The sequence below is a fragment of the Callionymus lyra genome, chromosome 2 (genome assembly GCF_982586985.1).
Source record: "Callionymus lyra chromosome 2, fCalLyr1.hap1.1, whole genome shotgun sequence".
Classification (NCBI taxonomy): Eukaryota; Metazoa; Chordata; class Actinopteri; order Syngnathiformes; family Callionymidae; genus Callionymus; species Callionymus lyra.
In genome coordinates, this window is record NC_141819.1 from 19,930,656 (window position 1) to 19,948,732 (window position 18,077).

Consider the following 18,077-nt stretch of genomic DNA (forward strand, 5'->3'; position numbering starts at 1 on the left):
GGTCTGACCTTAGATCCCGGGTGATGGACTCTTCATGAAAGGAATTGAGGATCCGTATCAGCAGTCGAAGGGTGTCTATGCTGCGAAGGTCTGGCGAATCCTGTGTCAGCTAACAATAACAATTAATTTTTTTAAAATGTGGTTCAGAGTTTATTTAGCAATTATTACTGTATTCTTTAGGTGTTTTCCAAACTACAAGTTTGATTCAGAGTATTGATTAAAACAATGTGTGTGCATTTTAAGAACGACTAGTTAATCTCTCGCCGTTTTGTTTTATAAGTTCAGCAGCTGGTAAGTGAGTTAACGTTCCCCGAACAGGAAGTGACATAACTTACGTTGAGGAGCTGACAAGAGTGTTTTATCGACAGCCCGGTCAGTCTGTCTCCGTGCCTTTTCACGTTAAAAACCACGTTCTGGACGAACGACGCCACCAGCAGCAGACTGGACCACGTGGACCTGCCAAGGATATGCTGCATTACAATCTAACTTTGCCTGATGAATCCTCCCATCAGACACACCTGAGTGATTCCAGCTGGTGAACACTTGCAGGTTGACACAGAGAGCGGTACTGCTGAGCGAAGGCTCGGTCAAGACAGGGCTGTAAGAAGTCCACTCTGCTGATAAATGCCTCGCACTCAGACAGTGATTGCACCGTCAATAGTTTGGTTTGTTCCACACAGATGCCAAGAGCTTTAATGTCCTCAACCTTAGAGAGAGGAAGAAATGATGCAAGTGCTTATGTTGCCAAAATAGCACATCAAACTGTATCTAGGTTCACCACCGTGAAAGTGTCCTAATTATTAACAGAACAAGACAAGAATGCAAATACACATAAAGTGATGAGTCAGTAATATGTGAGTAAAATGTTTCTTCTCTAATTCTGATCTTAATTAAATCGTTGACTTTAGTCTGATTCTAAAACAGTTACTGACTATGTCAACCAGCAGTTCTGACATCACTTACCATGAAAAGGGGTGTCATGCTGCTAGGCTGGGTCATGTCCGCTACCACGTGCGGCTGCAGCTCCATCAGGTGGCAGAGAGAGTCCAGTCGTGGAGCGAAGTGTTTGGCGGCCACTACGATCCAAGCAGGAGAGAAGTCTGCAACAACACTGAGAGAATTCTGGAGCTCGGAAACACAACCCAACATCGCGCTGTAGAGCACCTGTAATTAAGCAGTGGACCAGTGAGCAGGTTAAAAAAAAGGAATGGACATGTGTCACCTTCACTCACCTGGGCCTCCTCCTGAGAGTTGAGCTTCTTGGAGAGCAGCAGGAAATCTTTCAGAAAGCGGACATAGAAATCACGTCGGTCCTCATCAGAGAGTTTATGCAGATGCTGACTCAGCACACTGCTGCTAAAACTGCTAATGAAGCGCAGAATCCGCTCATTGGCCCCATCAGTGACTACATTAGAAACACAAGACAATCAGTTTATTTTATGTTTGTAACAAGATTACTGACTAATGCCATAGAAACACCATCAACCAACAAACATATGTACAGTGGATTATTTTGACATCTAACTTTAAAAGGAAAAGCTGACCCAAGTTTGGCATGGACTCTGATTCCTCCCACAAGGTTTCGAGGTGCAGTTTGATAAGCCAGCTGAAGGGAGCAGCACATGGCTTCTCCTCACCCGACAACATTAAATAATGCTGCACAAGAACTTCTTGATCTGAGCCACTGTAAGAAAAAGAAAAGACCATAACAATAAGTCAACACAAAAAAAAACAGGAGACTGACTCACCTAGGAGTTTGGTAAGGAGCTAGATCCAAGCTATCCGAGTCTCCAAGAAGGTCCAGCCACATGCCTACCAATCCAGCACTATTCCTCCCATCGGAGAGTTGCTCCAGGTTAGCATAGCGGTCGATGACTTCCAGAATGCTAGCCAGGACTTGAGTGACAATAGACTGAAGGTGGCGCCACAGTGTGTGTCTACAGACCAAAATGACAAAAAAAAATGTATAGTCAAACTACCAACATTCAGAGCAAGTAAAGGTGTAAGGTGTGTTTTTTTAAGCTCCCACTGATCATACTTTTAAAATACATAATAATTGTTTCAGTAATAGATGATAAAATAATAATGTACAAAATAAGTTGTTGGTTTTCAAATCTCTACATGATTATTTTTATAGTTGTATCCTACTTGACTAGATGAGGGTTACATTGATGCATGTCAAGTACCTCAGGGTTCCCCCTTCTTGCAGCGCCTGTCGTTTCTTAGCCTGGGTGCTGACCCAATCTTTGGGGGTCACCATTCTTTCCTCAAGGTGTTTGAGTGCTCTGGACAGGCGATCCAACAATAGCCTCTGAAATCGATCTAAATCACAAGTCAAAGAAATTATTTCATATCTCATCTCAACCAAATATTTTCAAATAAATCGACCCTTACAAGCAGTACTTCCTTGACCAGGACTGAGGAGCTTCAGAAGAATGTGCATTCTCTGCATGCTTCGAGAAGGGACATTTTCCTGGTCCCTGAGCAAACCCACAGCTTTTTGAACACACGACCGAACTAGAGAAAGACTGTTGAAGCGAAGGATCCCTGTTTGGCTCCTTACTCCAGCGTCTTCCTGGATCTCTGTGGAAAGCCCATATATGTCTCAGTGCTTTAAAAATGCCTTCATAATTCGTCATTTCTACAGATAGAGTACTCTACCTGATGGTGATGTGCCGACCAGGTCACTGATCAGAGTACCGCAGTACACCAGGATGTTCATGTCCATGTCCGTGGAATCCCGCAGGTCGTCGATGTGCACAGAATGCCAGACACCTTTGAGAGATTAGTTTTGATATAATTTGAAAACGATAGAAGCACACTTAGGTTTAGTTGCCAAAGCCCATCTTTTACGAACCCCCTTGGAAGCCGATATAATGCAACTGATTTGTGATTCTGGATACTTTGACGGTGAAAATCACCCAACATGTTCTGTTCTGCAGAGTCATGATGTGATTCATGGTACAATATCTGTAGGTTGAAGAAAACACATCGTGAACACACAAGAGAACATGTTTAAAGGTCTGAAAAGAGATTGAAAAAGATTTCGAAACAGTACTTTGCTGTTGCTATGAGCTCGTTGGTGCAGTGAGACTCCTCAAGGTCAATCTGGATCAAAAGGACGCTATGAGAGTTGTCAACATCCTGCAGGAAGCCCCTGAAACACAGAAGAGCATTGTTAGAAAGAGACGAAAAAGTCTATGGATTTAGTAGTACCTGATTTTAGTGCGGAAGGAGGCCTCATTGTCAAACTGATGGAGCGAAAGCATAAGAATCTTGTCGGTTTTTAATGATCCAGCAATTACTTTGACGTCTGATGGAATCAACAAGCTGGAGAATGTTGTTATCTGTTCAAAAAGACAATGAGAGCACGTAAATTGTTATAAGTAAAAACCCAAAAGATCTTAAAATAAGGTAAAACCTCTAGTGCTTACTTCCAGGAATTTTGTGGATGCTGGATTCTGGTGTTGAAGGTTCTGCAGAAAGTCTCGAAGAGAGTTCTGATGATGTTGGTCAAAGTACATCCTTTGGAGGTTTTCCCTCTCTGATTTTGCCAGATCTGAATCCCTGAGTCTTATTAGACCATCAGGAGAAGATGTGTTGAGCAAAAACACTTTGGCCGATTCAAAAACTTTGTCTTCTTGGTCTTCCTCAGATGATCCACCAGCTGGTTTGTTTTCTATTTCACTTTCACTATATTGTGGTGAGAAACTGTCTCCAGCTTTTGGAATCAGTTCAACCTCCATGTCTGCTGGTTCTGAGAACTTCTCTTGGTTTTCTTCTGCAGTAGGACTTTGGTTTAGAGTCTCAATTAAGAGATCCTGTTGATCATGTTCTTTTTCTTCTTTGTGTGCTTGCATTTCCAGAGCCTGCAGGAGGGCACTTGCACAAGCATCTCCATGAAATCCAACAAACACATCAGACAGTTGGAAGTCCTTCAGAGATTGACCAGTAAACATATCAACCCAAACTCTGAGTTTATGTAGTACCCTTTGTTGCCAAGAATACAGGTCTGTGCTTCGGTCTACCTTGTGTTTTTCAAGTCTGTTAATGAGAGGTACTGGGAAGTGTTTGTACACCTTATTCTGATCCTCCACAACGATTAGTCTGAAGTTTGTGTGGACGCGACACTTGACCCTGTGGGAGCCAAGACCAAGGTCAACGTATTGCTGCTTGCCGAGGTAGACATAGTACTGGTTTAAGGCATCATAGAGGCTTTCATAAAGATTTTGCATGTTAAGTAGGATGACAGTTCGTCCAGTCTCCATGCAGGTTTTTACTCTGTTAACATTGTGGCAGATCTGGGCGTATTCCTGGTCCTTCAAGAATCCAGAGCCAAAGATAATCTCAGGTTGGGCAGAATCTCCCTTCGAAAAGATTTGCTGCTGCAGGATATGAAGTGCTGCACTGTTAGTTGTTAGCAAAAGCAGATAGCGGCTTTCCTGGTCTGGTTTATGCTCAAGATTCTTCCTCACCATTTGCAGAGTGCTGGGTCTTGGAATATCACTTTGACTTTGGATAACTTCAAGGAAGAAACTAACTGGGTCAAAGCCCTCAGGCTGCCCACTGAAGTTTCTTGAGATAGCCTCCACCCACTGGTCGTCATTTGGCTCTTCGTTCGAGGACTTGACTGTGGCAAAAATCATTTTGATGAGGCTGTAATAGTCTCGGAGACCAAAGAACTGGTTCTTTGATGTTTTCTCACAGATTGCCAGGAAAGCTTTTGCCAAAGTCGGGAAGAAGTGTTTTATTTTAAGCAGAACTTGCTCAGAGGAGGAACATATGCCCTTGGCAGTTTCTACAAGTTCATGCTCACTGGGATCCCATCTTGACACAAAGATTCCTCTGTTCATTTTTGCTGGGTCCAGAGCCCAGTTGGAGATCCCGACAAATCCAACCTTCATGTGTGGGTCAGGCTGGTCGTCGATGCAGCCGTCCTCCAAAAGAGGATGAAGAGTCTTCAAAGGCATCTGTGGAGAATCCTCTGCTAGTCCGATCTCATCAAGAACCACAACCGAGACGTACTCATCCGTGTTTTTGTCTTTCTGAAACCGGGCACAGTTCCTGAATGTTGCAATGATCCCCTCTGGGCTAGAATGAGGGCTGCACTGGAAGGACACCATGTGAACCTGCTTCAGTTTCCTGAACAGATCACAGTGAGAATTCTGGCCCTGCATGGCATCAGCTACCACTGTTTTAGCGAGGGATTTTGAACTGCCTGGTTTTCCCACCAAAAAGAGCGGAATTCTGAGCTCAATGCAAATCATCATGAGAAAGACATTCTCTTTGAGGGCAACATTTTTTGCAATTGTCTCCCTGGTTTTAATGTTTTGAAGGAAGAAGTCCTGACATTTAGAAATCTCTTCCTCCAGTGATCTTGGTGATGAGAATGGTTCTGGAAAGAGCTGGCTGATTTGGGTTAGGTACTCCTTTTTCGCCACAAGCGAAGGATAGTAGCAGACACCAACGGCGAGAATCAAACACTTCAGAGTTTTATAACTGTCAGTCAGATAGGTGTGATCCTGAAAGAGGTCTTGACTGTGTTTGTAAAACCACATCAGCACCTTCATGGACCTTTCCACATCTCTCAAACTCACAAAACTGCACTCGTCTTTCCTGCTTCGCATGTATTTCTGCGAAGCTGACAAAACCTTTGAAACTGTGTCCATATGATCAATTGGTAGCTGATGTTCTCCCATAGTCCTCCGAACAATCTGCTTGATGTAGGAGAACTCAGTGGAGTCACTCAGCTGACCAAAGTCCCAAACCAAAGCAGCCATGCTGGGTGGTAGAGGGTGGACTCTGTAGACCAGTTGTCTTAGAGGAACATTGCCAATGCAATCGGCTGTTTCGTCTGCTTTTACTCTGTATCCCAACCCTGCTCGCTCCAGACGTTCAACCATTTCCGGAGAATGCTTTCTGTAGGGGTTGCAAGCGGCAATGATCTTTAAACCACTCAACTTCAGGGGGTTGCCTTGGACTGACTGGTCACACAGGACTTCTTTGATTGCGAAAATATCTTCTGTGGTATTTGCTTCATCAAAAAACAAAATGGTGTCAATTTTGTGGACTTTGGTGTTGTGCTCGGCAAGAACTTCAGCCTCCTTCACCTTCTTGTAGATCATTTCTGCTGTGGTCCCACCATGTACCTTAACTAGTACCATGTTTTCAGTTGGTCGGTTATGCCTCTGCAGAGCACAGAGAAAGCGCACTAACCGGGTTTTTCCACAGCCAGTCTCTCCCATGATGACAACAGGAATTCCACACCGCAGTCTCATGTGAATAGCCAGCATTTTCATTACATTGTCCGCTGTCAGTTCATACGTTGGATCTGGATCAAAGTCTTGGTCTCTCTTCTCTGCACGGACCACACATGAAATTCGCATCAGTTTTTTTGCACGTGGCAACTGGTCAAAGTCCTCTGTTAGACAAATCCTTTGCCTTTCCAAGTCCCGGAAGAGATTTTGTGACATCACATCCTTCAGTAGGATTCTTTTGCTGAGTGGATCAATGGCGCAAAGCGAGTTTTCTGCCCTTACCATCCTCACATGGAAGCCCAAGAAGGACATAGAAATTCCATCAGCATTAAAAAAGATGTAGGGATGGGATTCAGTCTCCCAGCGTTTACGAAGAGTTAGGCCAGCAAGGACCTCCTCCTCATGACTGTCAGCAATTTGTAGCCGTGGACTTTGGTCTGACGATATCAGTGAAGGTGAAGCAAAATCTCTTGCCATCAGAACCATGAACTTGACTACAAAGTCTTTAAAACCTTTCATCTGGTCAGCGAGAAAGTCTGGATCGCAGAAAACTGAGATCTCGCAGTCTTTCAGCTGAACACTGAGGAATCTAGAAAAGTTTCTCAGCTCAGCCCAGGAAGGATCATTCATGCCACAGTGATGGAGAAGGTGACTGAGGCAGTCAATGTGACTCCCGATTTTGTCTCCTTGCTGATAGTTGAAACGATCCAAGTTCTGTTTATTTCTGTACATTTTCAAGTATTGGTATGGTCTTTGAATCCCCTCACTGTTGAACTTTTTCTCATCAATTAGATCATGGATCATGTCACTCGAGGTCAACATCTGCTCCACCTCTTTCGGTGCTCGACAGTGTGTTGTTGGTAGAACATCCAGAAGCGTCACATTGATCTGAAGGAGATAATGTCAATGATTGCACATCACTATAAAGTAATGCAAAAAAGTCAACAGTTAAGATGAACAAAGCAGAAAACAAAGCAACTTGAGGTTTGATCAACAACTAACCTTATGGTATAGGCTGAAAATTGTTTTGGATAACTTTTCTTCATTATAGATGTATGAACAAAGTACGGTTAGAAATTTGCCACAGACTGAACATGAAGTTAGTAAATGCAATCTGACAGAGAGACCTGGGCAAAGTGAGTTTTCGGGGCCACTTGCTGCCTTTGGTCATGCAGAAAGATTATTACAGAAAACCAAAAGCCCTGATTCAGTAATTTCACATATTCATGTATTCTTTCTTTAATTAATCATTTTCACTTTTGCACTATTCACTATTTCGTTGATATTTTTTAACTATAGTTTTTATTAAAATCCACCCCTACAAGATTTAATATAGCCTCATAGAATATGAAAATTCCCACAACTACTCTAGAAGTTTGAGATGCTTGGATGTTTAGAAGGAAGCTTTTAACCTGAGGGGAGTCAGACCCGCTGTGGGGTCTCATGACCTCGAAGATAATCAGGTTTTCCGGGTTTCTTCTCCAAAGATAACCACGTTGATCGCTCAAACATCCCAGAACTGAAATTTGGAAAATAACCTCCTCCAGTCCTGGACGCACCTGAATAGAAACATGTAAGGACATTTACAGACTGTAAGGAAATGACAACTTTACTGTAATCAATCATCTAGATTTAACACACATTTCAAATAGTCACAACAAAATAGCAGAAAGTAAAATGATCTAAAACTAACTTCTGCTGTATCAATGTGCAGCAAAACTGGATCTTGTCCCCTCAGCGGAGCCAGGCGATTCAGAAGCGTTTGGACAAGTGAGTCCACACTGATGATTGGCTCTGTCAGTCTGATGGTGATGAGTTCGGCCCTCGGACATTCCAGTCTTTCTCTCTCCGCCAACCGTTTCACACGAAGAGATTTTCCTGGGGACACACCAATACATTAATTAGGGAACCGGAGCAACAACAAAAAAAAGGACTAAACAACACAACTCAAGGTTAAACATAGGAATAAGACAACAAAATAAAAAAAAAAACATCATAAGGAAGAAATGACATGAAGGTGAAAAAGACGATTATCAAAGTCTGGACATGATTTCTGTGGCTTGCTGGGTCTCACCTACAGCAGGACGTGCAGAGGACACCACCCGAACTGAGAGACGGTCCAGTCTCTGGGACAAATGATGTTGCAGATATCTTTGGCACTGTTTAACAGATGGACTGACACCCACCTGAACTTTGTAATTGCTAAAGAATGATGGTACATATCGGTTCTGGTGGTCCACTGGGCTGACGATCACGAGCCGGTACTGTCCAGCGCTCTCCTCAAAGTCTTGAAAAAGCTGTCCCAGAACAACACCCACCTCGTAGGACAGAAGCCCTGGATTGACCAGACAGTAAATGTTCCTCAAATTCTGCACACACCCTGGTAGGAGGGCCCGTCGAAGGAATAACTCCACCTCCTCATCTGTTGTGTTTTCACTGCACAGCATAACCTCATCAGGAGAGGGCAGAGGCTGTTCTGCACTTAAAGTGTACAGCGACAGAACAGTGGTCAGAACTTCTGTTTTGGAGCAGACTACAAAGTTTGGTATATTCTCTTTAAGGACTTCTGGAAACATTCTAAAGGCCTGTTGCTGATTCTCATCTGCCAGGCTGGACAGGACGTGTGCCAGAGTTAGGAGGTCCAGATACTCTCTGAGGTGCCAATGCATATTTGCTTTGAACCTTATCCAGAAGTCTTCAAGAGTTTCCTTACTCCTGATTCCTGATGAGATGGCTGAATCTTCATCTTCTGAGGAGAACTCCATTAAGTCTGCAGATATTGTGGAATCTTCCTGGTCAGATTCTTGGGAGACGATAATTTTCGCTTTACTGTAAGCATTTCTCAGGTCTTCTGTGTTGCACTGAGGTTTGACAGGATGGAGCAAAAACCAGATCTGCTGTGGAGGTGGGCTCTGCTTCAGACAGACCTGGTATAACCAGTGACTCAGGTTGACCAGCTGCTGACAGGTGAAGTGGTTCATCACATGAAATTGTGAACGCATCTGTCTGATGTAGGAAGTCCAGTCCTTGTGGCAGTCTTCCAGTGTCCTGGCAAGTTGTTGAATCTGGTCCAAGGTGTTTCCAAAGTACAGGAACTCCGGCTCAGTCAAAGGTGAGAATGTGAGTCTGATGCATGGGAGGGGATCCCCGCTACATTGGACTTGCACCTCGCTGTCTTGGAAGAGAAAATTGCCCGATATTTGCATCTGGTGGAGGATGGAGCTGAGACGTTGGACTCCCTCAAAGACCTACAGACAACAACATGTTTTTCAAACTTAAGACTTACTCACAAATAAACGAATATATGAAAAGTCAATTGCTATATCTGGAATGTATTTCATTATCCCATAACCTCGTACAAGGACTTACATCAGAGAAGGTGTCAGCGTGATGGCGGCGCTGCTCGCCTCGTGTTGACATCAGCATGAGTTTGTTCTGCAGCTCCTGGAGTTCATCCAGACTCAGAGTCTTCTCCTCCTGATCCCGGGAAAGTGTGAGGTGAACAAGGTTTTGGGGACTTTGCTGTAAATACAACAGAAAGTATTAATCAACTCTGCTGCCAGTCCAAGAGTCTCTTAACATTTGAACCTTTTGAATGTTTTTGCCAGAGCAACAGATGTGGAAGACCCCGGCGTCAATGATGGCAGCGGCAAGAGAAAGTGACGACTCCTCCACTGACCCATGAGAATCCTTCAGAGACTTCAGCCAATCAAGCCATTGGGTCGAATCAATCTGTCGAAAATGAACATTGAACCCCTTTATTCAATTTGCAACGACGTCACAAAACTCATACCAGCTTGTCTGCAAGTTTGTCGTCTCGGCTCTGCGACTCCCAAACTTTTGCAGCGGTGGACAGGAACTGGTCTAGTCCCGTTTGAGCAGAGAGGGAGTAGATCAGCGGTCCGTAACCGAGGACGGCATCATGGAAACTTGCCACACGGTCAATCTCAAGGTCATTCTCTCCCGCTGAGATTGACGCAAGTTCAACGAAAACTTTTACATGACTCTGGTCTGATGAAGAAAGAAAAGGGAAACACAACATTATTGTCAAATGTTGTACTAGATCATTGTATATTATAATAACAAGACTACATTTAATGTATTCTGGGGGGGGGTGGCTCAGTGCAATTCTATAAATTGTTATAATTTTTCAGAAACGAGAAAGTAAATTATCTCACTTTCTAAGTTTTCTTTGACCCATTGGACCAGAACCAGACTTGACACAAACGCTTCCAGACACACTCGCTGCTGTTCTGATACACCAGCGAGCCGCTTTTGGGCTTTGGTGAGGTCTTCACCGATGGAGCTCAGAGTCATGTCCTGGAAATTGTCTTCTCTCTGTTTAAAAAGCAGACACATGTATAACATCAATATGTTAGTAGTCATGTTTATTTCAAACAAAAATCAACAGCATAACAAAAGACTTTACCAATAGTCGAAGGGATTGGATTTCCCTGAAGTTCCCAGACAGCTGCAGTTTCTCCTTGATCCGCAGGATGGCATCAGCTGCAGCTGCTGCTTCACGCAGTGTACGATATTTGTCAATGTGAACAAGACGTTGTTCGACCCAGTTCTCATCTACTTTGCAACCTTTGACCTCTTCAAGAACCTCTGACATCATCATCAGTTCTCTCTGCAGCACATCTCGATCACCCGTCTCAACCAGAATCTGTTGCAGCTCTCGGAAAGTGATGTTGGCAGTTGCCATAGCAACAGCCCGCTTATGGAATTCAGAAAAAAGCGGATTCCATATAACGTTGCAGATCTGTGTAAGTGTAAGTTGAAGATGTGACCTAGAAGACTTCAGGTCAGAGAATCTTCTGCACCAGGATGACAGGATAAAATTGCTGTGCTGCAGTTTGTGCATTTGGGCAGCCATCGCCAGTGTATTGATGCTGGTCTTGTACCACACAACCTGGAATGGACCCACTGGCGTCCTTTCTTTACAATCCTCATCAAAAGATTGGACCCGAACCAAGTTGTTGAAATGCTTGGTAGAGATTTCTGCATTGTGTTGCTGGTCCAGGCTCTGGAGGTCAGGAACTGAGGAAGAACGTTGAGTTGTAAACAAGCATCGTCTTATTCAACCCTAATGTTGTGATTCATTAGTTACCAAGAACTGGAACCAGAGTGTTTTTTATGTTGCAGTGTGAGGGTGGTGTTTCCTTATTTGTTTCTACGTTGTGTGGGCTTGTTTCTGTTTCAGTGCAAGTTTCTTTCCTTTTATCTGCTGTACTGTTTTGTTTGTTGTTGAGTTGATGTGTTTGGTTTTGTTTAAATGGTGTGTTGTTGTTATAGGATTACAGGGGTGAGAGAAAACACTGATACACTTAAATGTTGCGATATTCAACAGTATGTGTGAATACATTTTTATTTTTTTTAATCATAATTATTATAAGCTCTATATTCCTAAACTAAAATAATTCGGTTTTTTTTTATTAACAATTAACATGTGAATATTCACAGCCTATGTGGTGACTGAGAATGTGAGGATACGGTCAACTCTAGCAGTTTTTAAAGCTGATGTTTGGACATATTTTGGACTTAAAGCCAATGAAAGAACTAACATCTCAACCCCAGAGTCAAGTACTCGTGCAATACCACACATACATCCTTGTTCCTACAGTATAGCAATATATAGGAATATATCCTAACCTTGCCCCTGTGTTGTGACATGAATTGTACCGTCAGATTCTTGCCAATGTTTCTGTTAATAAATGGTGATGGTGTGTTTTCATGTTGAGTTGTGTAGTTGTCCTGGCTTTCACACCTGATACACATTCCGACACCTTTGCCATCATCTTCATCAGTGCATCTATCTGCTGTCGCCGCTGCGTGAACGAGTCCAATTCCTTCTGCCTCTGAGTGAGAACCAGATCCAGTGAAATCATGGCCGATGAGTTCTTCTTGTCTGCGGATCATCGGATTGTTCAAACTTATGTTCCAATCCTTCGTTTACATTATGAGTTTGTGAGTGCATACATTGTTGAAGGAGTTTTTTCAGCTGCTCAGAGTACTTCAGGCATGTGCGGAGATCTCCCAGACGCACATGACCCCACAGCAGTGAGTCCACTAAAGACTTAAAGTCTGTCACACTCTGGTGGACAATTGCTGCTGCTGTATAATCCACAGGGATGGACCTCCAGTCTCCTGAGGACACAGTTGGATCAAGAGTCACATGACATAAATATCTTAGATGAAACAGGATCATACCAGTGGTAGTCAGCAGCACATGGAGGACAGACTGTGGGTCTAGCAACCAGCTGACCGTGTCGTCCCCAAATCTCTTAGATGACTGGCAAAGAAGTTCAGACACAACAAACTGGGAAAGAGGAAGATCGTTTTTGGACTGCAAAGTACGCATCAGGTCGCCTTCTTGTTTCCTCTGAAGAAAAACAGACGTGATTCAGTCATTAATAGTTGAAACAGGCTTGGTGAAGTGCGGCCTCCTCTGATACCTGGCAGAAGCAGGCAATGGCGGAGCGACAGGCCTCATGAAAACAGGACTGAACATCGCTGTGACTCTTCCCCAGGGTCTCCAGAGTGGTCGGTAAACAGCAGACTAGCACCTGCTCCAGCTCGCTAACCTGCACAATTGACATTATGTTAGTCCACGGATACAAGTCACAGGAAATAGAAGGAAGACAAAGGAAACTGACTTGAGAAATCCTCTTCTTTAGGTCCTCTTTACAGCCACGCATCCACTCTGATGCCACTTCTTCCAATGAACATTCCACCTTCATCAGTGAGTCCCACAACTGAACAACATGCAAAGTTTAGATACACAATAATTTACGACGCTCTCTGATGGATTTTAACTTTTGACTGAACTCTTTTATTTCTAATCAGAAAAATAGTTTAAAATTGATTACAATAGTATTAGAGGTAACCGGGAGATTATCACCTGGATTTCTTTGGGGTAATTGAGTTGGTTGGAACGTGGTTTCATCAGCTTTTTCTCCAGCAGGTCTTGTCTCCACTTCCGGATAAGCTGATGCACTTCATTCAGATCCTTCTTGAGCCCTCCAAATTCCTGTTGTTCATTTGAAGTCTGAAGAATAGGAGATTGAAAATTGAATAAGGTGTTTTTCTTCTTAGTGACTCTGAATGGAGGTAATTGAATCTACAATACATAAAAACACAGGAATCAGTGTAAGCAAAGTCATCTATATTTCCTTCTGTCCAAGATCCATCAACATGATATCATATAGGCTTCTCTGTCTGCCGACAGTCTTCCTGATTAAAATGCAATATAGAAAAATTGAAACAGCATCTGCTAGCACTCTATTCCCCTAAGCCACCAATTATTTAGGTGGAAGATGAAAAAGCCCTGGCGGGCTCTGATACTTGGGTGTTTCCGAGGGGTTTTGTATCTGGTTAGCTTTACTGGTATAAGAGAGAAAATGAAAAAGTAACCAAGACCTCTTCCTCTGTCACGGCACAGATCTCAGCGGTTCTCAGCACCAGCTGGTAGCAGCGGACAACAGCATTGTACATTGGGACCAGGCGTGCTGTGGCACATGTGGACCGGAGCAAACTGATGACGCTCCTGAAGACATGCTTTCTGTTTCCAGCCAGTCTGTGGACAGAAACAACCACACAAGATAAGAGTGAACAGCAGCATCACAATCCTGTCATGCTTGACCCACTGCTGCGGAGGTCGGCGACCTTTACCAATCAGAGGGAGCCATCAGCACCTGTTTCTCTAGAGTACTGTATTTTCCTCAATATATAGCGCACTGTCAATTAATTATCTATTTTGAACTTTTTTCAATTGCAAAGTGCACCAGATTACAAGGTACGTTATGATTATTGTCTGTCAGTCAGACTCTCTGTCTTGATGAATGTGTGTTTACCTTCTGTCATCAACTGCTCCCACACAGCTCGCACTTTAACTTTGAACACCCTTTTGATACCGATATCTAGCTCTTAAGTAAATCCACCTGGAATGATGTCAAGCGTGTTTGTGTTCACATTGTGTTGGTAACAGTTTGGATTCTACGGTAGTGATAATGCTGAAAGCAGTACATCCGTGAGGTTTACCAAAGTTGTACCAAATAATTTTGGCAGAGAGAGTTGAATGCCGTGTACCCACACAAAAACTCTTTTAGGTCAGTAAGCACAACCTGAATTAATCTGAATATAAAGCGCTCCAGATTAAAAGCGCAATTTTGTTTAATTAAAACATTTCAATTTGAAATTTATCATGGTAATCTGGTATTTTTTACTCTTGTGTTTGACATTGAAGGGATTCTTATTTTTAACTGTGTTATTAGGTAAAGCACTTTGTGCTCAATTTATATATTTGTACACAAAATGTTACACCTGCTAGTCACATCAGTTTTCAATAAATTGTCAAATATTTAGTAACATTTGGATCCAAACCTGCACACTTCACGATCCTTGCAGTCATCAAGCTTCAGCAAGATGTGATCAATGGTTTTTATTGTAGCCTGGAATGACACGACAAGAAGAAGTTATGAGTAACAATATCAACACATGAGATTAAGATTTATTTGATTTTTTTTTACACATTTTGACTTTTATTTGAGCAAGAGTATCACTTGTTCATGTTTGTCTGCAAAAGTGTGTTTGGATTATGGACCTTACAATTGCAGCGGAGTTTGGCAGAGTAAACTTTTATTGCTGTTATATATCATTATTTAGTCAGTAACACACCTTCATTATAACTACTCCAATTATACGTGGCATTAACAAACCAGTTCCTCAAAGGTGACGAACAATGATTGATACAATACAAGCCATGACTGAAATTAACTTTTTTTTTTTTTAATGACAGCACTTCTTTTTATGGAACTGCAATTACATTAGGTTGAGTAAAAATGTAAGTAACAATTAATATTGTTATCACTCTTTTGGAAAACATAAACCTGTTACAATTACACAATAGATTCCATGACACTGCAAAGAAACATTTATGACTCTGTAATGAGACCAACATTTTCATTCTTATGTATTGCTGCTTTCAAGACAAGGAAACGTCTGAGAAATAAACCTGCAATCATTTTATTCAAATCAATAAACACATCCCTTAGTCAAGAACCTGAATTTCAGGGTAGAAGGACTTACCTCATTGTTCTCCTGACGCTGCCTTTGACATATTTGCTGTCGGTACATCAGGCTCTGGATCAGCTGCTCTGCTGTGAAGTTTGTCTTAATTGAAAACTGAGGAAGATCCTGAAATGCCACCAGAGCTGAGCAGCCAATGCGGAGCAGCTGCGAGGGCTCTTTAGCATTGGACATGACAGTTTGGATGTGTTCCAGAACCCTCCTGCAAAACAATTCTCGGTAAACCAACAGCAAAACAGCAATGATACCACTTTGTCTATAAAAAAAAACACATACAAACGCTTATCCTGTTTCCGCTCCATTGACTCTCTAAATTTGCAGAAGTTTACTCCCTCCAGTCCAGACCAGTTATTCTCCTCCACGGTTGGACCAAGCTTGCCAGCATGAGCATCTGCCTGTCTCACGGCGAACAGCAGAGGCAGCAGCAGCACAGCCTCGGTCACAGCCAGCTCTATGCAGCGATTTATGAGAGCGACCACAAGGCTGAAGCACAGAATCAGTGTCACTCGGATCAATACACAAAACCTGAAAATGATCATGTTTATAATAACCATGAGCGAACTACAATGCTGTAAATGACTACAATTATAACATAATAGTTTAATAACAGCAGGATTGCTAACATCTGTGGGGTAATATCTTATTAGAAGATGCTCACAATGGGGTGGCCTTGAAACGACTCTGAAACTCCTCTAGGCTTTTTGGTTGTAATGCCTCTTCTGATGAGACCAATACACAGAGTTCTGCGAAGTCTGGGATGCCCAGTGGGATCTGACAACTTGTGGTCACCCGGAACAGCTGGAAGCCCAGAATAAGTGAATTTGGATTGCGGAAGATTTCTGGAAACTGAACACGTAGCTCTCCTTTTAGGATCCGGACCAGAACCTTAGAAACCAGCTCTCTTGCCTGGAAACAAAACAAGTAGGTTGTTGGTCAAACTTAACAAGAAAGAGATGTTTCTGGATTACAATGGGTAACTGATTATGGAAGTAACAAACTGTACTAATATCTTTAAAGATATTTCAAATATATTTTGTTTTAAAAGACCTGACGACCTCATGTTTAAAATGTGAACCAACATTAGTTACTAACTTACCTTAATCTCTGAAAGGAATGAGCCATCTTGATACTTTATTCGGTTTGGAGCTGAATCCAAAGATCCAATGAAACAAAACAAGTGCCAGATAAAACTCTCTGAGCTAGAAGGGTCGGATGGGTCCCATTTCCTGAAGATGGTGTCTAACAGAAGAGCCGCAGAAATCTGCCAGTTCTCAGAGAGCTCTTCTCTGCGTGAACCAAAAAAGTGTATCTTGTCCAATAAACCGGTAACCAGGGACTTGGAGAGGCAGATGAATCCTTCATATATGTGCATGTCTGAAACAACGAGAGTCTGGGTCAGAAGAGAGCGACTTTGTCAATTGTCTCAACCAACCTTTGATGTTGTTGTTACATGGAATGTAGGCTGTTCGTGATGCACTCTCTTGAATATCCTTGTGACGCTGCTTGACTCCATACTGATACGCAAAACATGGTTTCCTCCTTATGTGGTGCTCTTCAATGGAGAAACTAGCGTGGACCAGAACGCTTTTGTCTTTCTGGACACTTTGCACAAGATACAGATATTTCAGTTTGTGTGTGAAGAGAATGAGGAATAAAGACAATACAGGCCATTTATCATGTTATTCAGGTCAGTTAAAATACATGATCAGACTCACCATGAACTCTCCACCTTAAGAGTAAAGTCTTTATCGTCAGAGTAAAGAACCAATCTGTCTTTATCCGGTTTGAAATTAAAACTCTTGTCCAGAACTGCGTACATGTGAATGCGAAACATGGAACCAGTAGGGGGCACCGTCTCAGAGCTGAGATTCCTGCAGATTACATTAAAAGTTTGTCACAATCTCTTCAGAAAGAACTACTCAGAGTGTGTGTTCTGAAAGAAAAATGACTAGATTTTGTGATGTTCTTATCTTGCCTGTTTTGGCTGGATTTTTTCTCCTTGTCCTGTGACTCCCCTTTGGACCCCCCAGATGCAGCTTTAGCGTAAGACATTGGTTCCTCATGCTTGTCAGTTGGCAGTGGAGTAGGGTTGGGTTTGGGGGCATCTTTTTGAGCCGTCTTTGCTTCCCCAGGATCTTCTCGTTCTGATCTTTGTGTCACCTCCTGGTCAGCATCAGCACTACCTAGTTCTGGTGGTTTTCGGGTTGAGTCTTGACTTAGGGTGCCTGGTGTTGTTTTGTCAAAATCAGTTTGTGATTCCTGGCTGCTTTGGACCAGGATTGGCGTCTGGGTTTCTTTGTGACTCACATTAGGGACCAGAGTCTGTGTTTGTGCTGTCATGCCCTGATCCCTTGTTTGTGTAGACGGGTCAACCTCTACGGAACAAGTTTCCTCCGTTTGACAACTCGACGACTCCAGCTTCTGTTGTTCTCTATCCTGAACCACAGGTTTTTTCTTTTTTCTCGGGGGTCTTCTCTTTTGGGTCGCGTCCGTTTGATTTCCACCAACAGGATTCTCCGACCTTGGTCCCTGAAAGCAATTTAAGCAGTAAAAATAAATGTGTTTGTTAGAGATTAAGTATGTTTTAATCTTGTTTTCATTTCTATCTTTTAATTTGGTTTTGGGCCCTGTGTGTGCTATTTTTGTATACTTAAGACCTGGATCTTGACTTTATTCTATTTGCGATGTCAATGATTATGATTATGGTTAAAGTAACTTTTAGGTTACTGT

The 18,077-nt window shown here is 42.7% G+C and overlaps 1 protein-coding gene across 4 annotated transcripts in view; it reads right to left on the reverse strand.

Annotated features, from left to right (window-relative positions):
• LOC148085847 (E3 ubiquitin-protein ligase rnf213-beta-like) overlaps positions 1–18,077 on the reverse strand; it is a 34,808-nt gene that overhangs the window by 15,604 nt on the left and 1,127 nt on the right. For all 4 annotated transcript variants that reach the window (XM_087783934.1, XM_087783932.1, XM_087783933.1 and 1 more), the window contains exons 3-39: positions 17,323–17,876; positions 17,063–17,218; positions 16,780–16,949; positions 16,444–16,721; positions 16,006–16,253; positions 15,624–15,830; positions 15,348–15,549; positions 14,643–14,710; positions 13,680–13,836; positions 13,162–13,308; positions 12,917–13,015; positions 12,716–12,844; positions 12,471–12,642; positions 12,240–12,407; positions 12,028–12,168; positions 10,687–11,300; positions 10,436–10,595; positions 10,051–10,268; positions 9,846–9,989; positions 9,627–9,779; positions 8,332–9,505; positions 7,951–8,135; positions 7,670–7,816; positions 3,435–7,145; positions 3,217–3,347; positions 3,059–3,157; positions 2,858–2,970; positions 2,662–2,775; positions 2,395–2,583; positions 2,187–2,322; positions 1,749–1,937; positions 1,545–1,684; positions 1,233–1,405; positions 964–1,164; positions 519–706; positions 336–456; positions 9–109 (exon numbers count right to left, since the gene is read on the reverse strand). In XM_087783934.1, coding sequence (XP_087640060.1) covers positions 9–109; positions 336–456; positions 519–706; positions 964–1,164; positions 1,233–1,405; positions 1,545–1,684; positions 1,749–1,937; positions 2,187–2,322; positions 2,395–2,583; positions 2,662–2,775; positions 2,858–2,970; positions 3,059–3,157; positions 3,217–3,347; positions 3,435–7,145; positions 7,670–7,816; positions 7,951–8,135; positions 8,332–9,505; positions 9,627–9,779; positions 9,846–9,989; positions 10,051–10,268; positions 10,436–10,595; positions 10,687–11,300; positions 12,028–12,168; positions 12,240–12,407; positions 12,471–12,642; positions 12,716–12,844; positions 12,917–13,015; positions 13,162–13,308; positions 13,680–13,836; positions 14,643–14,710; positions 15,348–15,549; positions 15,624–15,830; positions 16,006–16,253; positions 16,444–16,721; positions 16,780–16,949; positions 17,063–17,218; positions 17,323–17,876 — 11,297 coding nt within the window. The remainder of the gene's footprint in view (positions 1–8; positions 110–335; positions 457–518; positions 707–963; positions 1,165–1,232; positions 1,406–1,544; positions 1,685–1,748; positions 1,938–2,186; positions 2,323–2,394; positions 2,584–2,661; positions 2,776–2,857; positions 2,971–3,058; positions 3,158–3,216; positions 3,348–3,434; positions 7,146–7,669; positions 7,817–7,950; positions 8,136–8,331; positions 9,506–9,626; positions 9,780–9,845; positions 9,990–10,050; positions 10,269–10,435; positions 10,596–10,686; positions 11,301–12,027; positions 12,169–12,239; positions 12,408–12,470; positions 12,643–12,715; positions 12,845–12,916; positions 13,016–13,161; positions 13,309–13,679; positions 13,837–14,642; positions 14,711–15,347; positions 15,550–15,623; positions 15,831–16,005; positions 16,254–16,443; positions 16,722–16,779; positions 16,950–17,062; positions 17,219–17,322; positions 17,877–18,077) is intronic.